The sequence below is a fragment of the Gavia stellata genome, chromosome 5 (genome assembly GCF_030936135.1).
Source record: "Gavia stellata isolate bGavSte3 chromosome 5, bGavSte3.hap2, whole genome shotgun sequence".
Taxonomy (NCBI): Eukaryota; Metazoa; Chordata; class Aves; order Gaviiformes; family Gaviidae; genus Gavia; species Gavia stellata.
The window spans coordinates 26791835-26816982 of NC_082598.1; the positions used below are offsets into that span (position 1 = coordinate 26791835).

The following is a 25148-nucleotide window of genomic DNA, read 5'->3' on the forward strand; positions in this document are numbered from 1 at the left end:
CTCCCCACCACTTCTGCCAGGCCCACTTACTCCGGGTTGTTTTCCAGTTAGTGCCTTTGGAGGCAGCACATTACGGTACTGCCGAGGGTGCCTGCCTCCCTGATCACCCCCTTTCACCTGCCCTCCTCTCGCAGGAAGCAAGGCCCAGGGACACAGTGGGGGCAAGACAGTTGCAGAGAGTGGTATTATTGATGGGGCACCATCAGTGCTTGAGTAGAAGACAATTTCTCCTTCCAGACCCAGGTTTTGTTGATCAGTGTCCGATGCAAGTTGTATCCTAGAGGCTGATCGTTGATACACAATGTCCACCCCAAACACTGAAGGATAATGGAGGTTTCACTGGGAGGTGAATAAACTGAGAGGCACAGTGGTAACACCCCTATCCACCAAAAAACACCCTCCACGTGGCACTTGTGAGGCCGTATCTGGATTTCTACATCCAGGTTTGGGCCCACCAGTACACGGGAGGGAGTGACAAACTGACGTGAGTCCAGCCGAGGGCCACCAAGACTGCAGGAACCATGCTTGTTTAGCCTGGAGGTGGGCTTGTTTAGCCTGGGGATGCGGTAACAGGGGGAGGATCTAATTAGTGTCTCCCACTCACTTATAGGAGGGTTTAAAAAAAACAGAGCAAACCCAAGTTTCTTTGCCAAGAGAGCAGGTAAGCCCAGAGAGATAGCCCGAGAGGCTGCACAATCTCTGTTCTTGGACATTTTTAAAAATATCAGCCAGGAATGGGTCTGAGGTAATCCCAAACCCTGCCCAGCTTTGGGCAGGAGGCTGGTCTAGGTGAACTGCTGTGGTCCTTTCCAGGGTAACTTTTTTCCTGTGACTCTGTAACAGAAACGCCTCAACTCACAGGATGGAGACGTGCTGTGCAGATGGACATGGTGATGCTATGCTTAGGCAGACAACGAGCCTATGTGCCTGTCTCAGTGGTGGGCAGAGCGAGGCCGGCAGGGACAAAACAACATGCCCAAGAGCCCCAGCAGCTCAGGTCCCCTGCGCACCCATCCATCCCCATGACCAGGACAGCCATCCTGGACTCCAAATACTCCACAGTTGCTACTGTTGTGTCTTCTACTTCAACAAGGGCCTCTGTAAGACTACAATGTGATGGAGAGCAAAGCACAGCAACAGGTTTTGCTCTTGTTGGTGGCTCCGAGAAGTTATTTAAGGATCAAGGTGATGCTCCCATGCTCGGCTAATGTTTTAGTGGGGCACCGCATTGCACATGAGCCTGGGAGAGCACTAAGAGTCTCTCTCCTGTACCTGGCAGAGTGAATTTAAGTCTACAGCCCAACCATTTTTGTGACTGATGCATTCAGCTAACAGGTTGAAGAAGTTAACACTCAAATCTCTTCATTCCTGTAGCTTCCCCTGTAGTCTGGCTGTCTGGAACTTCCCTAACTGTCTTTTTTGAGCAGATCAGAAAAAATAAGGCTGCCATGTGTCACCTACAACCTAAGCAAGTACAGGGTCTGCCCTCCAACCTCCGCAGTCCTTAAACATTTTCACATGGGACTACACACATCAGCAGCAGCCCTGGCCATCTCTCTTCCTAAGAGATAATGACCAGCTGAAATGTCTTTGCTTTCAACTACTGGAGAGTTTTAGTGGAGTAAAATACATTTTACTTGATTAAAAATAATGATGCATGGCATGAGCCTTTTGTGTTTATATACAGTTATAAGTACTTGCCCAAGCATATCCTCTGAGGTACCGAAGAGGCCCTACTCTGTTTTTCTAATTTGTAATTACGAAGTCTAGTAGCACTTCATGCAGCAAAATGTTTATGTAAAATGTATTTACACCTCATCAACATAACATGAACAAATGAAGGAAACAACCTTCATTTCTGTGCATTTGGAATTCTCTCTGTTGCTTAGAGAATGATTATGTCCTTCACTTACGTATGCCATTAGAGAAATATAGTTGCTTTCACTGAAAGGAAAATGTCTGTGGTTTATAATTTTTCTAAGGGTTTGGTAGTTTTTTAACCTTTTTTTTTTTTAATACATAGTCCTTGAGCCTTTTGTCTTCCAACAAGTATCAGACTATTCCAGCAGACTGGCCTTGAGTTTCTGGGCCCCTGTCACCACCAGGATGGAGACTGAATAGAAGTACAACTAACGCTTTCTGCAGAAATCCCCTGCTCACTGTGGGCCAGATTGTGCCATCAATTTTTAAGCAATTCTCCACTGGTAGCAAAGAAGATTTCTGCTTAAAAATTGATGGCTTGATCTAGCCTTCTGTTGCTAATCATATATTATGAACACTACTGTAACCTAGTCAGATTCTATTTTTAAAATAAAAAGAAAATATGAGGCAGCCTGACGCATTATACAAATTCACATTTTGTGAAGACTGAATTGTACACGTAAGACCAGAGGCTCTGAATCAGTAAGTCCCACTGATAGTTTGGGTGCTAGACATCACATTGGTATCTGACAGGCAAGCTGGTTCCTTGCTATTCCTCAAGTCCTCTCCATAAATAAACCACCTCAGCTTATTTTACCATTTCTTCAGGGTTTCCACCCTCACCTGCACACGCTAAATGACAGTGACTGAAGACCTGAGATGAAAGAGCGGGTGCACTTACAGCTCCCTGCAGCATATGGCCACCCCAGGCACCTCCTCTCCTGATGTAAGCCAGGGGTGTCTTTCGTAACCCACTGCAAAACATTGCTTTCCCACTCCTCAGGAAATGTTACGTTTGGCTTGTTAGGGAAAATGAACATATTTCCGGCAGTATGAAAAGAACTTCAAACAGCAGGCCACCTTTTCCCCAAATCACCAGACCACCATTTTAGATGAATCAGTTTGGCATGAGATTTTCTGTTTTAATTTTTTTAAGAATTATTAAATGCAGCTATAAAGATATTCCAGCACATCAATTTGGAAACTTTTAAAAACACATAGAGAACGCTTTAATATCACATGAAAATACAACAACAATGAAAAAATTAGTATGTTTTCTCTGGTAGGTACCAAACCAAATTCGGGCACATACCAGTTAACTTCTACAGGAGGATACGAAACTGAACACTTCTTACTAACTTGATATTCCCTGCTTCAGAATTGTTAAATTTCAGGTTTTGACCTGGATTAACTTAACCTGGAAAATTAAGGCATCTCAGCCTATCTCAAACAACAGTGGAGCGAAGTCCGCACTCTAACACAAGTTAAAGCTATACAGAACAGTTGAGTCCTAGCACTTTAGTATCAATTAGATCAGAATCTCATCCACAGTAACACAGTTTTACTTCACGTCACGAAATACAGGAAACTCTGAACAGCAAACCAGAAAGCCTTGCCCAACAGGATACCCAACAGACTGTAACAATACAAGAAGCACCACAGACATTCAGTTATCTAAATTGAATTGACCTTAATTATCTAAAATACTAATATACACAGTTTGCTTGAGCCTCATCTGATCAGTGTTTAAAATATCTTAATAGATAGGGTATTTTGTTATTTTATATACATCCACTGTTGTACAAGGAAAAAATAATCTGTATTTTCTAAAAAAATATTCTAACAACTATTACATAATAAAACCCCACTATCTTTCTCTTTCTCTTTCTCTCTTTTAACTCCTTATGAAAATAAATAAGCCAATTTTTACTGAGAAATGCTCCAGGGCTAAATAATATCCTTTTCCTCACTCCCAAGTTGTTATAATTACATTAACAGCAAGGCAACAGCTACAAAAACATAATTAAAGCCACAGTTCAAAGATATGAAACACTTCCTATATTTCCCTGATAGAGATCAAGACTCAGCAATGTTTGGTATCCTTTAAGAAAGCAAAAATTACTGCACAGAACAGGGGAGAGCAATGAGGTTCCATAACATGCGAGAAACCTAATTTAAGAGGGAAGCTGCTGAGTTTAAAGATAAATGTGCTTGTCTCTCTTCCCTCCCCTCTGCACCCAACGTAATGAGGATTCAAAGCTATATATCAATTAACAAATCAATGAAATTTCTCCTGCTGCAAATTCTTTATGAATACAGATAGGGTTAAGCAAGCACAGAGACTTTAAGGCAATATATTACATTTAAATCATGAAGTTTCCTCTTCTGTCAAATGAGCCATTAACCATTTCACTTCAGCTGAATATATCTTTACACGCATGTATCCCCACACATGGTGTAACACTTCTTCTGTCTTTAAAGCTGTTTACTTCTTTTGGAGCTCTACAAAGATTTCAAACTGCACAATCTCCATTGTCAATTATGGACTGAAAGAAGAAAGCCCACACTAGCTAGCTAGAAGTTAGCTGGGAATTACACATAAATAATTATACAGGCACTGTATGTTTGGGGGAAAATACAGGGACGTTTCTTATCTTCATGAAATGAGGTTTCTGCTGTTCTTAACAGCATCTTTTCATCCATTAATACAGCATTACCAGTAAAACCAAATTATGATCATCCTCTACAAATCAGGCTGGTCAATATGCAGCCAGTAACCGCAGCCAGTTTAGGAACATGTAATTCTGAGCTGAACACAGACCCCCAAACCTATTAATCATCAAGATCCATTAGTTAGCTGACGACTCAAATGAGCAGCATCTGAAGGGATAAAGGAGAGGGAGAACAGAATCAAATACTTACCGCTCAGCACAGAGTCCAGCATTTCTGCTACAGTGCTCTCCCGAAGGTTATTAAGTGTCAGCTCTTGGAGAAAAGAAATCTGACTTGCCTTTGTCACACTAGGAGCTGTAATTTGCCTTGCAGGCATCCACACAGAAGCTTTAGACTAATGGACCATAGCTTTGAAAATACAGCTCTCGAGACAAAGGCTACTCCTAACATGAGACTCTTGTCTGGGGGAGAGGCTGAGGTTTTTTTTCTTGTCACTTCTAAAGTTTCTTACCTTTTTGTGGCAGCAAACAGGAATTTAATGCCAAGCACGCCATACACAAACACCCAACTCAACGCTCTGCCTGGTCCCCGTCTCCGTTAGCGTGTATCTATGCATCAGATGATGCAAAGTGCACTTGATGCAGCCATGTACTTAATACTTCAACGACGGGGGCCGAATACCCCCGAGAACAGCAGCTCATTTATTTTGCATTGAGTTGAAGCACATCATGTCAGCTCCCACTCGCCTCACAGACTGTGCACTCTTGTGTTCGCCGGCTCCAGCTGTGAGCCAGTGGGTGCTTCTCCCTGGAAGGCACCGCTCCATCAGGGGTGTGTCTTTTCCTCCCTTCTCATTGCTTTTACCATTTGCGCACTCCCAGCGCTCTGACCCGCAGAAGAGGCTCTTCTCCTCCCCCTTTAACAAATCTTCACTGCTACGCGTTGTGTTTCTAGCCTGTAAACTTCCAAGATTAATCTGCTGTGACAAAAGCAATCTTTTGGGGACCGCTGAAGTGCGCAGGGAGTCTTCCCCTCCCAATTTTCCAAAACCAGTGCAAAGCTTTCACAGCGTGACTCTGAACTGAATGTAACAGAGAAAGAAAGTCTCTTTAAAAGGCAGCAAAGATTTACAGCCAAATCCAAGAATTCAGACAGAAGTACAACTGCATTTACTTCAATGAAATTACACCTGCTTATGCTAGAAGTGAGATTTATCCTTGAGCTGTAAAAACAAACACACCAAATAATTCGATTTTCCAGAACTGACACATGCAATAACAGTAAATCTAATTCAGAGGTGTTGCTTGCACTAAAAGTGACAGTAAACACAACGATCCTAGAGCTCTGGTTTTTATTCAGCAAAACTCCCTATCAGACGTGCTCAACCAGCAATAAAGAGCCACTTCCTCAGAGACTGCACTCAAAATGTGGCAGGGTTTAAACCCCATCCCGGGCCGTTCAGCTTTCACAGCTACCTGCAGCACTGCATATCACTCCTACTGGATGCTGGGGAGGACTGGGGGGAGGCGAACTCCAACCGAGATGCAACTGCAACAGTGTGAGGACATGGGTCACCACCCTGCACGTCACTCCTCCCCATCCAAGGGACTCGCTCCTTCAAACGTGCCAGCGGAGCTGCTCATGGGATCATACCCTGCCCTCCTCAAGGAAAACGAGCCAACATGGCAAACGCCCACCAATCAGTCTCTTTAAACTAGCTAAGCTCAACGTGAGTGAAAGCAGGGCAGGGAATACGACCACGGGTACTTCCACAAGCAGATTTGAGAGGGTGAAAAGCAGTTAAGGACAGTTTTCTGGCAGTCAGTTCTTCCAGCCGCACAGATGCATTGGTAGCCGCGTGTTTGTTCACCGCCTAAAAATACCCGAGAGTCTAAGTGAGGCTCCTTCCTTCCTTCCTTCCTTCCTTCCCTTGTGCGTATCATCAACAAGGTTTGGCAGAACCAGTTATGCTCAGGCGACAACCTGTGCCATCCCAAAAGCTTTCCACTGATTTCCACTGGAGTAACAGGTTGGAATTTAATAAACAAATCTGTTGATGCTGCCTAAGAAGAAACAGATCCAACTCTTTCTTTCTTGGATGTGCTCGATGCTCACTGCTAACAGGAATTCAAGACCATGTAATAATTTTTGCACTGAAGCAAACAAGTAAGTTCTCAAAAGTCTTGACACAAATGTGGAACTCACTCGTGGGGAAAGAAAGGGACATTTTTATGCACAAGCAAAATGGCATGAAACTGGTTAAATGCAGTAAAATATACATGCACTACATTTTTAATCCAGGTTCCAATATGCATTCAACATAACTTGTTTAAACTTGCAAACTAAGACAGAATTAATCCGATAACTATGACAACTACCCTCTCCACTGCTGTTCGCCTCTTTTACTCTCAGCGAGTAGCATACAACAGGATATGGTAGTTTTCCAGCTGGCCAAACGACAGCACTAGTGAGAACAATGTCATGCTCCAACTTAAAAGGCTTCTAAGGAGAGCAGCCAGACTTTGCCGTTTTAATATGCTGGAACAGTTTGTGGGAGAGAACCACTCTTCCCTGAACCTCTCTTCAGTACAAGAAAAAAGATTCAGCAGAATTTTGGAAACATGTAAAAATAAGTATAATTAAAACTATGTCCCAGTCTTGGAGTTTTTAGCTGGCTATCCAGTAAATGAACTGGGACTGAATTCTAATCCTGTGCTGGTTGTGGTATTTTGGTACGTGATACATGCGGTACTTACCGCCTGTCCACCTTTCAGTAATAATACGGCTAGATACGAACATGCTGGCTCTGTTGTTAAAAAATAACTTGCCCTGGTATCAGCATTTCAGCTTCCCTTTTCCTTGCCCCACACTCTCTGCTCCTCTAAGTTTATTGTTTCTAGTTGCTGTCTATGGAAAAGGCAACAGATTTACCTCTGCCACCAGCAATAGGAAAATCTCCCAGGGCTTGGCCAGCAGGCAGTTTCTGAAAATGAAAAACAATTTAGGCTCAATGTCTTCCCGTTTGTGCACATGCAATTTGCTCAGTAACTACAACCGTGCTTCATGTTTGTCGTTCTGGCAAAACTTAGCTTTATCAATCCTCAATCCCACCCAAAAATGTGAATTCAAACATGAATTTAAAATTTTAGGTATAGGCTCTGGGGGGTGGTGGTGTCTGATTTCTGATTCCTTACTTGGCCAAATGTACGTATTCTGAAAATGAAAGGTGAAACTCACACAGAAGTCTTCTTTCATGAGCTGGTTTTAAAGAATAATCATCAATAACTCAAGTTTTGAAATGAGTCATGGAAGTTGCAGCACTCGACATCAGCTGCCGAGTTTGGCTGACAGGCTCTCCCCAGCAACTGCTACCATAAACCACGTGAAAAAATTTCCAGCACAAACACTGCACCGAGTCCCATTTCCCACTGCCAGCCAGCGCTGTGAACTTGCAGCCAAATCAGTAAGCAGGAGGGATCTTTTTACTGCACTTTACCTGCAGGCTGCAAAAGAAATGAGCTTGCAGCAGGTAACGGGTCAAATTTATGCTGACAAAAAGATCACAAGCAGCCAGCCCTGGCAAGGTGAAAACTGCCCAGGAGAGCTCTCAGCTGATGAAGATCCAACAAATTCAACTCCTCCACTGCCAAAAAAGCCAACTTCAAGGCAGCAGGGGTGTTTTGGAGCATGCCTGGTGTAAAAATACAACACGTGTTGTTCCAGCCTCTCCCAGCTATCACGTGCTGTCCTCTCATGGGTCACCAGCTGGGTTATATGTCCCCAAGATGCTGTGTTCCTCACTGCAAAAAAGGTTCAGCCAAGCTCATAATCAGGGAGTGGATATTTAACACCGTAAAGAATCTGGGCAGATCTCCATGCACTTGGCAGCGATGTGCCCAGCTCTCTGGTTAAACTACCAGTGAACAGCAGGGCATCCAAGCAAATGAAATTAGCTTATACTCTAGACACAGGGGTGGGATCATGTTCTCCCCAAATCGATCAAATATTCCTATTGCATGGCTAGAAGCTGTTTACCTCAGAGCAAAAACCCAAGTATCCCATCACACACAGCCCTGGTGATACCAGCAGAGCTGTGGCTGGACTAAAGAAACAAAAACACTATCAGTGGCTGAGATCCTCGTACCCATCCTGAGCACATGCAAGGACTGGATCCAAGGGTTTCACATGTAGAAAATTTTGAGGAAAAAAGAAAATTAATGTATGAGTAAGGAACCTGGATTCAGGTTGCAGTTTATTTCAGTTTGAACAAAAGGAAAATAATACTACAGTAACAAATTCACATTGTGAGACCAAGAGCGTGTTTTTGCGGGTGAAGAGGTAGTTAGCCCTAGCAGCTGCACTCACACTGCTGGCTCACACTTGTAGACCTGTAGACTTGTAGTCCTACACTTAAGATAAAAGCAGAAACAGGTCTGCATCCCAGCTCCTGCACCTGCAGCATTCAAAGCTCCACTTCTGCCCTACAGGAAGAGAAACAAACGTTTCCCAAGCTTGCCCTGCCTTTTGCTATTCTGAGGCATCAATCCTATCCTGAAGCAAAACATTCTGACATTTCCAGGAAACAAAAAATTAGTGCTTTTAGCAAACTCAGAGCACAACAACAATTTTGTTTAGTCCTGAACAACCTGTAAGCTTAGAACCTTCCACCCATCACTGTGATCATCTATGTTCATCACAAATTACTGAGCAGCAACAGCAGTGCCAAATCTTCTAATTTATCTGAAATTTCATAGTATTTTCAAAAAGAGGGGGGTCAAGGTGAGGGACAAGTGAGGAAACACTTCATTAAGTTTAAATCCCGGATTCAGACAGGGATATGAGAATCTCCATACACACCACAAAACAAGCTTCCAGCACCCATGGATGAATGAGGGAAGTTTGAAATACTACTTTGAATCCTAAAGGCTCAAAAGGGACAGACTGAATACCACTTATGAATGCCTGGGTTGGCAATATCCCAGAAGGGCTTTGTTTGTTGTTTAAGCTAAGGCCCCTGAAGCCACGTATGTACTTCACAAATGAATAGAGGGCGCAAGCAATTGCTCAGTTTGCTTTGTCTAATTTATCTCATTATGTTCCTTTTGGTAGCTGAGCAAAAGCAGAGATGAAAAGGAGTTTTCCTAAAATACACACGAGTCCCCAAACAGAAGATAAAAAGAAGAATCTTCCTCAATGCACCTGTTCTCTTGTGCGTTTGGATATGTTTTATTTTAAATGTATATGTACATTTTTTGAGATATACATGTAAAGTTTAGATTCTTCAGACAACACCAAAAGGAGCAGGCAGAAAACAAACTTCTTCATCAATGAAGAAAGACTGATGATAAACGACTACAAAGCAAAAGCTATTCAATACATCCTTAGCAAACTGAACTAGACCTGCTATCAGCTTGCCAAAAGAAGGACCTTAACTACTATGAGATTGTGTCTGCAATTGTAGAGGACAGGCCATAAGGACCCAAGTGGACCCTTCCACTCCGAGCTACTGAAAAATTATTCCTTAAGTAATCTACAGTTCCTCTTTTTGCATCTTCTTGACAAATGCAGCACCATCCCAAACACTGCCACGTGTCAGTAACAGGCATCCCAGAACACAGGCAAGCTCACTTTTACAGGTGTTTGTCTGAAGCAGAAAAATTTATTTACTTCATCGATGTTAAACAAAAGATCAGCAGCATACCACATCAAATACTGAAGCCAGCCACCTTGCCTTACCTTGCAGACCTCAAACTCTTTCATAGTCTTTTAAGATTCATGGTAGGCTCCTTACTTTTCCACTGGCTATTTTGTTCTTCTACATGGAGAACCCTAATCCTGCTAAGAAATAACATTACACCATCCTGCCACTCCCAGAAGTTATTACATTGATTTTGCTAAGCAGTATCCAGGTTTTCCAGGTCCACATCTGTAAGTTATGGACTAACCCAACTTATGTCGAAGTTAATAAAAAACATCCGATCAGTTATAAGGGGAATTTGGTCAAACTATGGGGGAACACAAGCATACACCCAGCCAGCTTGAAATTAATCAAGGTAGGGACAGGGGAACGTCAAACAGTAAAACATCGAAGTTTTGGAGACAATTGAGTTCTATGCTTAATGCATCATTCAAAGTATAAATTGAAATTCTTCTTATGGCATTAAGATGAATAGCGTTTATGTGAAGCAGACCATCATCACAAGAGATATAATGCATACAGATTTTTCAATGTCATTAAGCACAATTTTCTTTTCACAAAAATATGGATGTTCATGTAACGCAGTTTCTAAATACAAAACCAACTCAGTAAAAAACCCTAAATGTTTAAGACACTTGAATTATCTGTTGAAAAACATTTTTTAGCTTACTCAAATTAGCGTTTACGTTTCTGCTAATCAATCTGCACATATCAAAGAGACTTTAGTAGGCTATCTACCTCCATTGCCAGAGGGCAAATCATGCTGAATACCACAGACAAAAACAAAGGCCCTTTTCCCTGGTGGAGCCAATGTTAGGAATCAAGCCAACATACCATCCTCAGAATTAAAAGCCTGAAGTGAAAATGCTTTCTAAATACATGTAATGGATAAGACAGTATATGCTATGATTTACATAAAGATGTACGGCATATAAATATTTGAACTGCAATCAGCTAGTAGCAAATGTGGAAAAGCATCCCAAGGCAGATGCAACATTTAAATAATTGAAGTGGTAAGTTGATAGCGAGAGCATCCTCTTATATTTTAGAGGCACATTCCAAATTATTATACCAGTGCAGTTCAGTCAAGTTTGTGACTGCGCTTAGAGAGAGACACAGGACAAAATTTGGACCTTATTTTACTGTAGCATATACCAAATTCCAGAATTCCTTCAGTGGTCTACAAATACATAGGCATGTCACAAGTTCCCTTGATATGAGGAGTGTAACACTGATGCAAACACGAAAAGTGTGTTTATGTGGGTGGATATAAACATTTACACAGTAAAGGCATATATAGAAACACCCTACCTCTCTCTAACCCACCAGTTCAGTACGGGCATAAACTGTTTGGACAGGAAGAACTAGAGACAGGTCATTTTCTGGCTGTAATTTTGCTTTTTAATTTGCTGTATTAGAAAGTTGTGAATGTGCCACAGTTCATTAAGTAACGTTACACAGAGATAAATCGAATGAAACCCATTCCATTGCACAGTAAATTTTCTCCTCTGAATTACTTTTTCAGAAATTATTTGCCCGGTATAGTAACAATTTTTAGGAAGTAAAATTTCTGCCTACAATAGAAAACAGTAAGCATAGTAAATATACATATTTTACAAAAGGCTGACCCTTCCAAGTAAGCCACCATACTACAGAAAAGTCTGTTATTGCTCATGCAAACATACTATAATCAAGGTAATAAAGATCTGTATTGAACATCTCAGTCAGCATGGTGCTTTTAAGTATTCTTAGCACAATTTTTCTTAAAACACTGCTCTTTTCTTCAGTGGTCTACGCTCGCTACGGCTTTTCTCCTCAGAAGGTTTTCATATGCCCACCTTATTAGTAACTGAACAACTTCAATATAAATTAGACTAGCAAAGTGAAATCACTAGTGGACTATTTCCTTTTTCTTATCTGCTACAGAGACCTTAGACAAGGCAAGGTCTTGAGATGAGAACAAAATAATACAGTAAAGGGTTTTTTTTTTCCTGAAGAAAAGTGTTATCAAATTGATACTATTTGACAGCCTTCATAATGCTGTCAAAGCCTAATTCTCTTGTGAAAATTTTTTCTATAGCTGCCTCCCTCTACAGAGAGTCCCCACTGTTGACATCATCTGAGAGATGTGTAACTAAGAGTCTAACTTCAGTGCCGCTGAAGATGAGGCGTGAAAGGCAGGTGCCTTCAATCGATGCCAACTGGTTTGGGAAGGAGGATGCTATTTTTTGCTAGCATAGCCTCCGCTGAGAGGAAGCAACAGACTGTGTACGCACCCAAGTGCATGAGCAGGCAAAGTAAATAAGGTAAGTTTAAACCACCTTTGATTGTCACTTAAGACCAAAGCTTCTAACTGGGTGTTGAAAACAAGGAGGGCTGCAGAGAGCCTGGGAGCGGGATGTTTTCTGTTCACAGCTACAGAGCCGGAGAGCAGCTGCTTTTTGCATCACTTGCATCACTGTTTTGCCAGAGTTAAAGAAGCAGTTAAATATAGGAATTCAGCCTGGATGTACCACCTGCTTGATTAACATACAGTGAAAAGGATAATAGAAGAAAGCATGGGATTTCCACCCCAAACTGGCAGTCAGTAGCTCTCCTGAGCCACAGACACTTTCACAGGCGGCTCAGGCTATTCTCAAGGGACCTGTGCAATAGCCACTGAAGTTCATAGAATGCCCTAGTTGTATCCTAAAGCATTTGAGTTTAATAGCTGGAATCATAGGCAATGTGTGGAGATTTTCTAGCACAAATTTGTAGAAACATTTTAAGCTAGGGACTCGGTCAATATGCCATCTTTTCTATTAATTGAGACAACCTGACTACATTGCAGTGGTTATCTGTAGTCCAGGTTTAGACATATCATTTGTCTTAACTTAAAGCTTTAGAGTTGAAAATTCCAAGTGCCATTTAAAAAGTCTGTCTCCCAGAAGAAACACTAGATACAATTTCCAAATTATATACAATATTTTCCATTATTTCCTGAAAACAGATCTAGAATACTACAGACATTCTATAATAAAATACTTAAACAGGGTTCTATTTAAGGTGACTAAGCATTTGTTGCCATGCTCAAGCCGCTAGCACAGCAAATGACATGTTTTAAATGGTTGTCTGGTTGTTTTTCCTAATAAGAAGGGTAGCCTCCCTCCTGCCTTTTTTACCAATTCTTTACAAGCAAATGCCACAGCACTACCCTGAGCTCTCCTTCAGGGGCTTCTCTGTTCCTCTCTCCCCCTCCCACAGAAATCCTTGCAATTCTGCTCTTTTGTGTTTGTCCCAATTCCCTTACTCCGTGAGACTTCTCCGCACTTGTGCTAATCTACCAGCCTATTCTACTGCTGTTATGCTTCTCAGCTGCTGTTTCTGCATTTAAGCTTTTCAAAGGTTACCAAATATCTATAGCTCCATGGACAACATATCCTTTTTTCTCAGCTGCTATCAAAGGGTGAATCCATCATTCGTAAGCACCTGAGCTGCTCACAAGACTCATCTGTAAAACAGAAAAATCCCTCACTGTCACATGTAATCATTTTTCATCTCATGAGTGGCATTAGGCAGAAAGGATAGAGCGATGTTGCCCTAACACAGCTGAAGCCACTATTGATACAAAACCATCCATTGGCGCAAAACTGTGGTTGCTTATTTTGAGTTAATATGGGCCTATTTCAATGCATCTTCAGTCTACTATGTCTTTCATGTTAAATCCCAAAACTAAAATAAACCAGTTTCACTAATCAAAGTAAGAATGCACCCAAACAGCTTTTTGCACCAGCTTAACTATATTTGCTTGAAGATAGATTAATTCTGTAAGCTTGACTGGATTTCCCCTTTCACAGCTGTATTGTTTCGTTACCCCTTCCTAGAACACACTGCACTTGCAAACAGTAATGTCAGGCCTTATGGATATAAATGGGAAGTTTTGTATAAATAATCATCTGAACTATTTCTTAGTGAGAGGGGAAAATGCTATCAAAACATACAGAAAAGGACATTCACATGCAGCTGGCTTAGGGAAAAGCATAAAGCAAAAGATTACTCTAAAAAAACAGCTACAAATATGGGTCAGAAAAGCCAGTAAAATCCTTTTCCTACAGTGTAATCCCTCACCTATGCCCTATTTACGTGATTCCTCACAGTATGTTTTGCCCTTATTCCAAGGTTATGGGGACCGAGGGGAATAGGCAATATTGATTAATGGTGTGTCTGAGTTTGAGGAGTTCATCTGGAATTACACATTCTTTGAAAGCTGTTATCTTTTCAGGAGAGAAGGTGCAAACACCATCTCTGTTTTAATTTATTTTATTTTCTGCTTTTCTTGACCACATCTCTTTAATGCCCAAGAGAAAGTTTATTATTCATTATCTCGTACAGCTTGATAAGCTTCTCTCACAGAATCAGAGAAAGACTCAATCTTGCAGCACATTCAGTCATCACCTTGAAGGGAAGGCAAACCCAGAAGACCATAAACACCTCCCTGAAGGACGCAGCTATAAGCCACACTGCATCACTGAAGCCTGATGTGTTGCTTCTACACAAAATATTTTCTGAAAGGGGGAACAATAAATTACAGATACAACAGGATACCCCAACCACACTAAACTTGTGTTTATTGTCTGTTCTTCTCTTAGCTTTTAATTGTCTAATTCAGGCCAGATATCCCCCCTAAAAATCTCATGTCCGTATGATAGACATGCACTGGAACTCAAGCCAGGTAATATATGTAAATACGCAGTTTCAGCTAGGAAATACAGATCATAACCCCATGAGACAGGCACTCCACCTGCAGCACAGTTTCCACATACCCCGGTCACACCTTTTCTGTCCTCTAACAAACCACTTCTTGCTCAGACATGTCCCTACCCATCTTAGCTTGAGACACACTCAAAACTAAAAATAAAACATTTAACCTGCTGTAGTACTGTTGCTCAAGTGAAAACTTCCCATTCTGCATGTCTAGAGAAAGGTTCCTAAATCTATATTTAGGCATTTAATATTCAAAAGACACTGAATATACAGAGATTCTACTGAAGTCAGAGGACATTGCAGGTGTTAAACACCTCTGAAACCAGGCCATTTTTGTTTAGCTGTTGAAACAGCAAGATAGGATACTATTTTTAATTCCCCGTATTTTGAGGCATCTGAGCCATCACTTTATGCCATTTCCTCCTCATCTTTACACAAATTTGTCCCATTTTCTCACTCATATCACCCCTACAGTTTTCTCAGCTCTTGCCCTAACAGCTCCTGAGAGAACAGAGCTCAGGTAATTTCTGTTTTGTTGTTACGACTTTCTTCTCTTCCAGCCTTACAGGATTATGTCCATCTGACTTGGGGCATCTATCCATTTAGCTGTCTGCCCTCCCTTTTTGAGGCAGCTTGAACCTCATCTTTGGTGCATGCGTTGGCCTACTCTCCTCCTCTCTGCTTCTCTCCCCTTTTTGATTCCCAGCCTCATTTTATTGCCTGATATCTAATGAGCAGAAAAACAGCTGTGGTTCAAAGAAGCAGGGCAATGGACATCCAGAGAGACGAAGAAATCCCCACCACCACCACCTGCCAAAATGGGCATTATTAGGGCAGAGGAGGGAGCACAATGCTTTCACACTGTCTAGTCACAGAGCCTATGATCAGAAAACCCCAATATCGGAGAATCTGCCTCTCCACCACTTAAGAAGCGAGAGCAACCGCCCTCCCTCCTCAGCCTGCCAGGGAAACACACAAACTCTACAGAGACAACAAACCTGGGCTATGTGATGACAAAGCCAGCGGATGAACAAAGACATATGCTATGTGTTTTGTCCAACATGCCAGGTGCCCATGCCATCCAGCAACCAGCTGCATATTCAGTCCCATCAAAGCCGTCTCCTGAGCCCACCTGCAGCCCTCCTGGCCAGCTAACGGCAGAATTTTTCAGCTGGAATATACTGCTGTTGTATTGAGACCCCATGACAGAAGCAACAGTGATCTTTTAGGCAACTGAAGTCCCATAGAGGTTGAGGCGGGCTTTGGATTGGTGAAAAAGCAATGAAGATAAAGGAGGATTCAGGGAAATGTGCTAATGGAAACTCTTTTACAAAATTGATGGGCCATTACCTTTTCTCTCTTCCTTGTTAGTGAGCTGCTCAGAAAGCAAAGGGCATGCACCAGCAGTTGAGAAGGGGAGACAAAACCCAACCTGAGGAATGATTAATGTACAGTTCTGCAGCTCAGAAGTGAAAAGAACAACTCTTTTATTGCTTCAGTAGGCTAATATTTTCCAACATGCTTTTAAAGCCCAGAAAAAGCATGCGATGGGCTGCTTGTTAAGAAGCAAACACAGCACTGACTGATACCACAAATCCTCCATGTGACCTTACTGATCTTGAAATGAAACTATTTAAGCAAGTACGAGGATTTTTCTTATTAACAAATAATATTAAATAAATCAGCATGGCTTTGGTTTCAGTACAGAAGAGGAAGACTGTACAGAGTACAGTGGCTTTTACTATTAAAAAAACGCAGGATGTCACCTAAGAAACAGTCTCCTGAAAGGATGGACACATACAGTATGTTTATTTTCCTTTAATACCCGTATGTACATATCAAACATAGGTACTCAGAGTCTACATGTATATATACACATATATACACACACATATACATACATAACCACCAACTTCTCTTGTGGGAACCTGCTTTTATTGACAATCTTACCAAGGCCTTTCTTAAGATCAAACATATTTTACTGACTGATTAATCGAAAACAAGGGATGCTAACCTTTCAAAACATGAAATCGCCACACAACCTAAGTCAACAAAACAATGAAGCCTCTGCTTATCACAGAACTGTTTTAAGTAAAGTAACTCTAGAGGTCAAGATAATAGTGTAATGTACGGAGAAAGTGATTACAGCCTCCTGGAAGACATTTCTGCCTGAGGTGAGTTAGCAGACACATCCTCAGATTAAACTTCCATCGGTAGATCTCTGCATTTCATCAATCTTTCATTATGGCATAGCTTAGAAAAACATCTGGTCAGGTGTCACTGGAAAACCTTTTCATCTTCCAAAGCAAAATCTACCCAAACACAGTTAAAAAGGAGGGCCTACAGATTGTTATGAGGTTCAAAGAGCTCAAAATAGAGGAAAATACACGTTTCCACAATATTTTAAAATTTAAACACTGCCTTTCACAATAAATCTAATATATTTTATTATATAGGCTCTTGGACCAGAAGATGCAGCCAATTAACAACATTCATGTGCAACAACAACTGGAAGAGCTTCATCCCAGAAACTGGGATTTCATCAACTTCCTGGACAATTAATCCACCAAAGCAGCAATGTGTTCCCCTCGCTCTTCTCTGATGATGGTGAACTCATAGTCAGGGAAAGTTGCTTTTGCAACTTGTGGGATATCATGGCAGGTCAGAACAGACAGAATGACCTGTGCACACACAACCTTTCCCACCAACTCCTGCCCGATGGGGCTTATATTAATCTAGGAGAGTTTGCTATTGCCTTGCATCCCTGGATAGGTTTCACCAAAAGCTTATGACATTCTTGGTGTCATATGACCGCAAAAGGCACATTTCTTTTAAATGTCCCCTTTCAACATCCATGTTTCTATGACCAGTTCTGTCTTTAGGAGAACTATGTATCCAGTCTGGAGAAATGTGATTCATTATTTTATTTTATAAAAAACATAATGGAATCATTTTATTTTCCAAAGAAATATGAATATTTGAAAAAAGAACTGTAAATGCTTCAAAAAAAATTAGTGAAAAGCAAAGTTGACTACCTCTACTCTGTAAAGCTTCATCACATTTGAGTGCCCCTTAAGATGCTCTATTTTTTTCCTGACCAAAGCAAGCTACTACAAAATCTGACTTGAAGGGAAATGTGCAATGCACTCATTTTGTGAGGCAAACAAAGCACTGTAATGGTTTATTCATAAGAAATAAAAACCTCTTTACTTGCCACCATTTCAAACTGGATTTTCCCCTTTTAGATGTCTCAGAAATCTGAACCAATGGAAGTGGAAAACAGTAAAAAAACCCAATGCAACCATCAGTCATTTACAGAAGTAAAAAAATTAGAAAGCTGGAATTGGGTCACGGAAACACTTATCACCTTTCCTTTTGGAAATTTTAGCCAGAGATAATCAGAAACTTTGGGGGGGGATTAGAGAAGTTGCATAAAATCTTTTACTGGGAAAGATTTTTTCAGGTCCACAATGACATTTCCTGTCAAAAGTCAGAGACAAAAAAACGCCACTCCTACTACTGCAAACTTCTCAATAATCAAACACGGACACAAAAAGCAGCAGTTTGCTAGCATGATGCAATCCTTACCACTTGTGTCAGGACGGGTACTGCCCAAAGATCCTGGAATTACTCAATGTTAATGGAAACGCTTCCGATAGATAAAAACGCTCAACAGGACAGGGAGACAGCTCGCTGTCCTGCTCTAAGTGACCTTCACAATCCTGTTCCCACAGCAATATTACATGACAAAGAAGAATGCTACCAAAAGAAGAACAGTCAGCAAGGAAAGCTAAGGAAAGACTGTCTCCAGGGCAGGAAGGCCTTTAGCATGCACTCCCACTCGTGGCTGCTCCCTACGGCAAGAAAGAACTTCAGCTTGCAGGCAGTCAGGTTTCAGGGACAAACCTTAGTTTTCTGCAACACCCTTGGGAATTTCCTTGCATCAAGATCTCTAACTAATAGAAATGGCTTAAAACCATTACTTTTCCCTCAATCCAACTTTTTTTTCCCATCAAATCAAGTATCTCAAGAAAGTAAAACCACATGCATACAGCCAGAGTGTTAAGTAGCACATTTAACTTGGACCAGCAGGAAGACATGGTTTCACATAGCCAGGAGAAACATACTACAGGACATATTTGAAAACATGGTTTTATATAAAAAATTATTATATACATCTGAAAGAAAATAATGTTGCATGTGCAGTTTTATGCACCTGGCTGAATTCATCTGAAAGATTTGCTCAATACAGGTTTAGCAAAACAGCATATAAGTGATAAACTATGAAAAGCAGAGATTTTAAAAAGTAAAACCAGCAAGAAAAAGAATTTACCCATCCCCTCATAGCCCCTGAGACACAATTACTCAATCAAATGAATAGGTTTGATACCTAACTTGCTCTGGGTATATGTGTACTCTGTATCAGCGGACAGAAATAGCACCAAGTCAAGAAGAATAAGGACAGAGAAGACTCACCGGCCATTGTCACGACCCACTCCCCAGACTCTGATGCTCACAATGGGCTGCGAATGAAGAACTGTGCGGTCCATGGGGTCAATCAGGTTCAGCATGTCATTTTCCAGTATAAGGTACATGTCTTTGCCCTGCAACTCCAAACAAAGTACAGTTACACAGTACGTCCCCCTCTCAATCCAGCTGGGATCAAGGTGTTATGCCTATGCTGTTTAGGCTTGCATCCTCTTAATTTACTCAAAGTTTCCATTTGTTTCAAGAGCAATTGAAAGCAAGTTCATTTACTTCTGGTGTGAAAAAGATCTAAGATAGTATCTTGGTACTACTGTATTTTTAAACAATCCCAATCACAAAAAGCTTTGATGTCTTTTAAATGCAAGTGTTTGACTCATTCAATCCCAAGCTACTGAGTTATTCAACGGATTATGTGTTTATCCTTTCTCCAGTAAATTCTTCCATATATATCGGAAGTCAAGAACTGTCTTAATAGCAAAAGCTTACATCAAAACCTGTACTCTTAAGGCAGAGTTTCTTCCTTAAAACAATGTGCTTTGTTTCCATAAACTTTAACCAATGGGCCATGGGAACAGACAGAAATTTGTACATGTCAAAGGATTTATTGGATACTCTTTGAAGAAAGATTAATTAAAGGGGAAAACCTAGCATTAAGACATGAATGTGAATTCTGCTGGTAACTGCAGAATCCTGGAGCCAGGATTTCTCCCTAATTCTTCTGGCATGTAAGAACAAGGAGAATGCTTTTTCCCCTTAGAGGAAACAAATTTAGAGGCAATTTTCCTTTTGATGTTAATTCACAAATGCTAATCTTAGTCCTATGGCTGGCATTTGCAAAAGGTCTGCTGCCTCTTCTATCACATCTAATAGCTCTCTTCTCAGAGTTTGTACACCTACTCTGCAGACACGAGATCCCATGGAAATGATCCTGGACCTATTGCCGAGAGGCAAGACAAGCTCCTGCTGACAATAAGGTGGGAGCTATCAGCTAAATATAGAATAATGTTTCCTCTCTATTGTGCCAGAATGTATAAATGAACAGAATGAATGGAAAGGGTCTGACTTCCTACTGACAAATGTTTCAAAAATGACCTTTTTCTTCACCTCAGTGACACAGAAACCCTCTTCCCACTTGGTTACATTGGCTCAAGTCTTAATGATGTCTAATTTTGTGTCTGTGTAAGAAACACATTCATGTCGTGCTGGGAGGGCCTGCTTCCAGGGTTTCCAGACTAGGCAGCACGGGGCAGGCACTGCCAACCAGCCGACCACCTCTCCCACCCCCAAATCTCCTAACAGGGATTCAAAGGGGAGCTATGACACAGAGCCGGCAGCGCAAGCACCAAGAGGGGTGTGGGAGAGGAAGGGGACACAGGCTGGTATATGCAATGCCAACACAAGAACATTTTGCCACAGCTGTGGCCGAGATGCAAGGCTGGATATATAAGCTGCTCCTAGAGAAGCAGAAACAGGTGTAGCTGCGATAATCATGCATGTAAATGAGAGTGAATTAGCAGCATTGAACTACTTCTGGCATGCAGAAAAAGAAACATGGGAAATAAAACACAGCAGCCAGGATGGCACCAGGCAGACCAGGATGATGAAGGAAACCAAACAGAAAACAGAGTCATCACAAAGAAAAAGGGTGAGAAATTGTGTGAAGAATGTTACCGAGTGTCACAAAGATTGCTTTTTGGACCCATTTTCTACTTGCAGAGACCTGATGGTCCAAGATGAGGAAGACACTCATGGGAAGAGCCACGCAGAGAAAGTGAATCAACAAAAGAAAGACTCAATCCTAGCAGTCTTTCAGGGAAGTGTTACATACTGTGGTATATAGGTCAATGGCCACATGTATCTTTTCCAGTAAGCGATTTTGTAATGTACAGGAATATAATGCAAGGCAAACAGACGAGTTGTGTTTTTCTTAGATTTTACAGAACTGTGGAAGTTAGAAATTTACAGGGAATTTCTTTTGGAGGGGAGCAGAGGGCATGAAATCCCACACTAAAGCCAGTGACAAAGCTTCTGTAGGGTCAGGATTTTACTCAGGGTATGGGGAGGTTTTTTGTGTTTTGTTTTGTGTTTTTAAATAATGAAAACTTGGAGATGGTCCTAGTCCCAATTTCACTTTCATTACATTCTAGCGAAAATAAATCTTTAGGCAATCTTAAAACCTCTATCTACAGTCATCGGTTCTAGCTTCATAATAGATTTCTGCTGTATGTGCTCCATCTGACATGTCAGTGACGAGCACACTTTTTCAGATTCCTCTCTAAAATGTGCCTCTTCCAATCACTCCTGAAACATTACATTGCCAGCAGAAAAATGTGGTTGTAATGATTTCTTTTAAAATCAAGAAGACAGTTTACTTCAGGGGCCACCTATTCAAGCAGACTGTCTCTCGTTTTGTCAGGCTGATTTTTTTTTTACTGGTTTTATTAATAACATTCTTAATTAAAACTTCTACTCAGGAGGACCAAAACTCTTCACCAGGTTGGCTTGAAAACCTGCAAGGGTTTCCAACAAAGAACAATGGGATTGACAGAGAGAAATATGGAAAAATGTGAACGTTAACTCTTAAACCAGTGAACATTAACTCTTATACCAGCGAACATTAACTCTTAAACCAGAATAAAGCACACGATTTCAAAATAAACGATGTATTTCAACTTGATCAGCGTTCTGTCATCTGAAAAATGGATGAGATTACATACATGTAAAGAGAGTGGGGTTTTTTCCCTCCCAGGGTCAGCAGTAAGTCCAAAGTCCATGACTGACACAGCTCTAATTGCTTCTCTAGCTATATTAACTAAATAAAACTGTTCCCAGGAGTAAGAAAAAAGGGAGACCAATATTATCTTGTTTATTTATACGTACAACATAAATTTCTTACATAGAAAAACCCTTCTGAAATGACTTTAAATAGATAGGGCATTCTAAATGTGTCCCTTGAAACACCACTTCCATTTTTAACCAGGCACTTTCTCCCAGTTGCTCCTCTGAAGTGCCTCTGCATCGTTGTCGTCATAGCCAGGACGCTGTATTCAAGCCTTAGACTGTAACAATAACTTGGGAGACTGAAGGATATTTTTCCTAAAACTTTTACTGAAATAGATAAGTCTTTCTTTTAATTCCTCTTCTGTGTGGCAGTGCCATTTCTCTTGGATCACACAAGTGAAGGTTACAACATTCACTCTTAGATCACTTTTGCATTCAGATCTTGTGTAGTAAATCCACATTAGTGTAATCCTCTTGAAAACGCGTCAGGAGAGAGGTAGAGAATAAGATTTGGCTGAAGTTTAAGTTGTTCCATGAACAATCAAATAATGAAGATGTTTTTCTATGGGTTTGTCTCCTATGTCCTCTGTATGTCCCACCACTATAACCCCAGCTTTTCCTTTCTTCTTGTTTCACCTACTAATCCCTCCACACCTGCTTCTTCATCTGTCCTCAGCACACCTCTTCTCCGACCACAAGACCTCCAGCTTCCTTCTTGTTTCCCCCTGAGCTCCCACAGCATTATCCTGTCTTTGTTGACAATTGAGAAAGAAGCACAGAGCTTGCATGGTTCAGCTGATGAAGGTGTACTGACCCATCAGCAAACCAAGAAAGAGGAGAGCTGGGCGCTGTTTTTCCCTCAGTGTGTGGGAATTTGGCATCCTTCAAAACTGGATGACACTGGTGGACAGATTCAAGGGTTATTGGAGAGGAACCAACAGACAGACTGATGACATAAAATTAATTTCCTTCTGAAACACTGATAAAATAATAATCTTAAAATAAACCATCTGTCCATCAGTCTCAATCTTCTCACACATTTCAGAAGCACGGGTCACACCCGTCTGGGTTTACTTAAAGCCCTTTTGCCATCGGGAAACCTGTGAAAATGCTGTTCCAAAGCATTACTCTTAAACCTCTGGTCAGAAGAAAGACTTCCACTGATTTCAACAGTTTGGCTTGTGTGTCCCCAACACTGTTATTGCACAGACATGTACTAACACAGATGTAAACACGAAGATGAGATCTTTGTGGCATCTGCTGTCCTGAGCAGTTTGGAACAAAAACGTCAACACTTTCCTAGAACCCTTTTCTATTTTTTGGCAGTGCCAGCTAGGATAGGGAAATCCCAAACACAGAGCATGCACATACTTGCTTACAGTGCTGTTCTTTCAAGACATTTTATGACACAAGAGGGACGTTCCAAGAGGAGAAGTTCACCCTGTTCTTACCTCTCCCCAAATGCCAACAGTGTCTCTGATGTCATTTTTACAGTAAGACAGTTGTCTGATGCAATTGTTCACAGCAACACTGCTTTTTCCAGGAGCCAGATCTTCTTCTGCCATTTCTACCCAGCCCAGAGATCGCACAGCAAAGCACTAAAAAGAAACCAGAAAATATCTGAACATGTATCGGAGCACACAACACGCTGCTGTATCCAGCTATGGAAATCTTGTCATGCAACAGAAACTAGTCAGTTAAGGTTAAAGATGCTGGGCTAGGAGGGAAACAAAATCAACGCCTTGTAAATGAGCTCATGCTCAAAGATAAGTAAATTAAAATATAATTTGAGAATGGCAAGGTGAAAACATTCGAAGGAACAAAGAATACATGACTCGCCTGAAAAGGTATCTGTGGAGGTAACAGTAATGCTTTACAATTAAACACTGTTGTTATTACAAAGGAGGAAACAAGGGAGCACTAACTAGTAGGAAACACACAAACACAGAGAAATAAAGGAAAAAGCACAACTATAGATACAGTAGAATTGAAATTTTAGCTAGTATCTAGAGCTCTGATTGAAAAGAATATACTATTGGATTATGTCTGTTGTGAGATTCACACTCACTGCCTGGCTTTTAACCAGAAAATGAAATTTTTTTGTGGATTACAGCAATCATTTCTGCAGTAAGTTTAACTAAGGTACCAAACAATAATAAATTCAAAGCACTATCAAAAAGATAAGTGATCATAAGAGGAAAACGGTCTTTTTCTAGAAGAAATTAAAAATTACCTTTAACATAAAACAATCGAATTATACAGTTTTTTTAGCAGAAGGATGTTTAGCCAACCAGAGCACTCGGTTGGCAGAACAAGCCAAGGCGACATTACTTTGCACATATGGTGCTTTTTGCAAACAAAACAAAATGGGAGAAATTGAATGGCACCATCTCTACCCTGTATTTACTAGGGTAGAGAATAAAAAGCTTTAATTCTGAAAAAAACCCTGCACATTTGCTCTCAGGCTTTACGGTGGGTAAAATACAGACCTCAAACTAAGTCTGTGGGAGTTTGTTTACGAGACCAAGACCTCCTCCAGAGAACATTATGGGTATCTCACTCTCAAAAGGCAATGCACGCCCAGTGAAGGATGCACAACAGACTTACCGTTGTACCTCCTTAACAGACACACCAAACATTTAAGATGGTCCCTAAAGGTTCAGCAATAATAGTTCCTGAACTACCCTATACCAAATTCCTGATATCTTCTAGGTATTTAATATGGCAACAGACACTGCCACTGAATGCTGCCCAATCAAATCCCACACCATCTCTGAGCTCTCGTTTCCCTGTGACTCTTTGCTCGAGTCACTGATTAGACAGTGCACCAGCACTGATGTGAAGTTGCACTTACTTCTTACATCCAAACCTCCTTTGCTAACCATGATGCTGTGTACAGAAGTGCAGGATTCGGCAGGCACAAGTTCCAAAAGCAGAAGTGAGGCAATTTACAATTAATAACTGAAAATCTGCCATCGTATAACATCTCTGTTCTTTCACCCCGAGCCTCCCCTTGCCAAGACGGATCAAGTATTGGTGTCAATAGTACTCAGTCCTTGGTACC

At 41.1% G+C, this 25148-nt stretch overlaps 1 protein-coding gene across 9 annotated transcripts in view; it reads right to left on the reverse strand.

Annotated features, from left to right (window-relative positions):
- The window catches only part of APBB2 (amyloid beta precursor protein binding family B member 2), a 118306-nt gene that overhangs the window by 25029 nt on the left and 68129 nt on the right, over nt 1–25148 (reverse strand). For 6 of the 9 annotated variants that reach the window (XM_059818175.1, XM_059818183.1, XM_059818180.1 and 3 more), the window contains 2 exons: nt 23536–23682; nt 19292–19419 (listed from right to left, as the gene is read on the reverse strand). In XM_059818175.1, coding sequence (XP_059674158.1) covers nt 19292–19419; nt 23536–23682 — 275 coding nt within the window. Of the gene's footprint in view, nt 1–11383; nt 11390–19291; nt 19420–23535; nt 23683–25148 lie in introns of all 9 variants that reach the window. The other 3 variants (XM_059818177.1, XM_059818178.1, XM_059818181.1) reach the window with 1 other exon arrangement.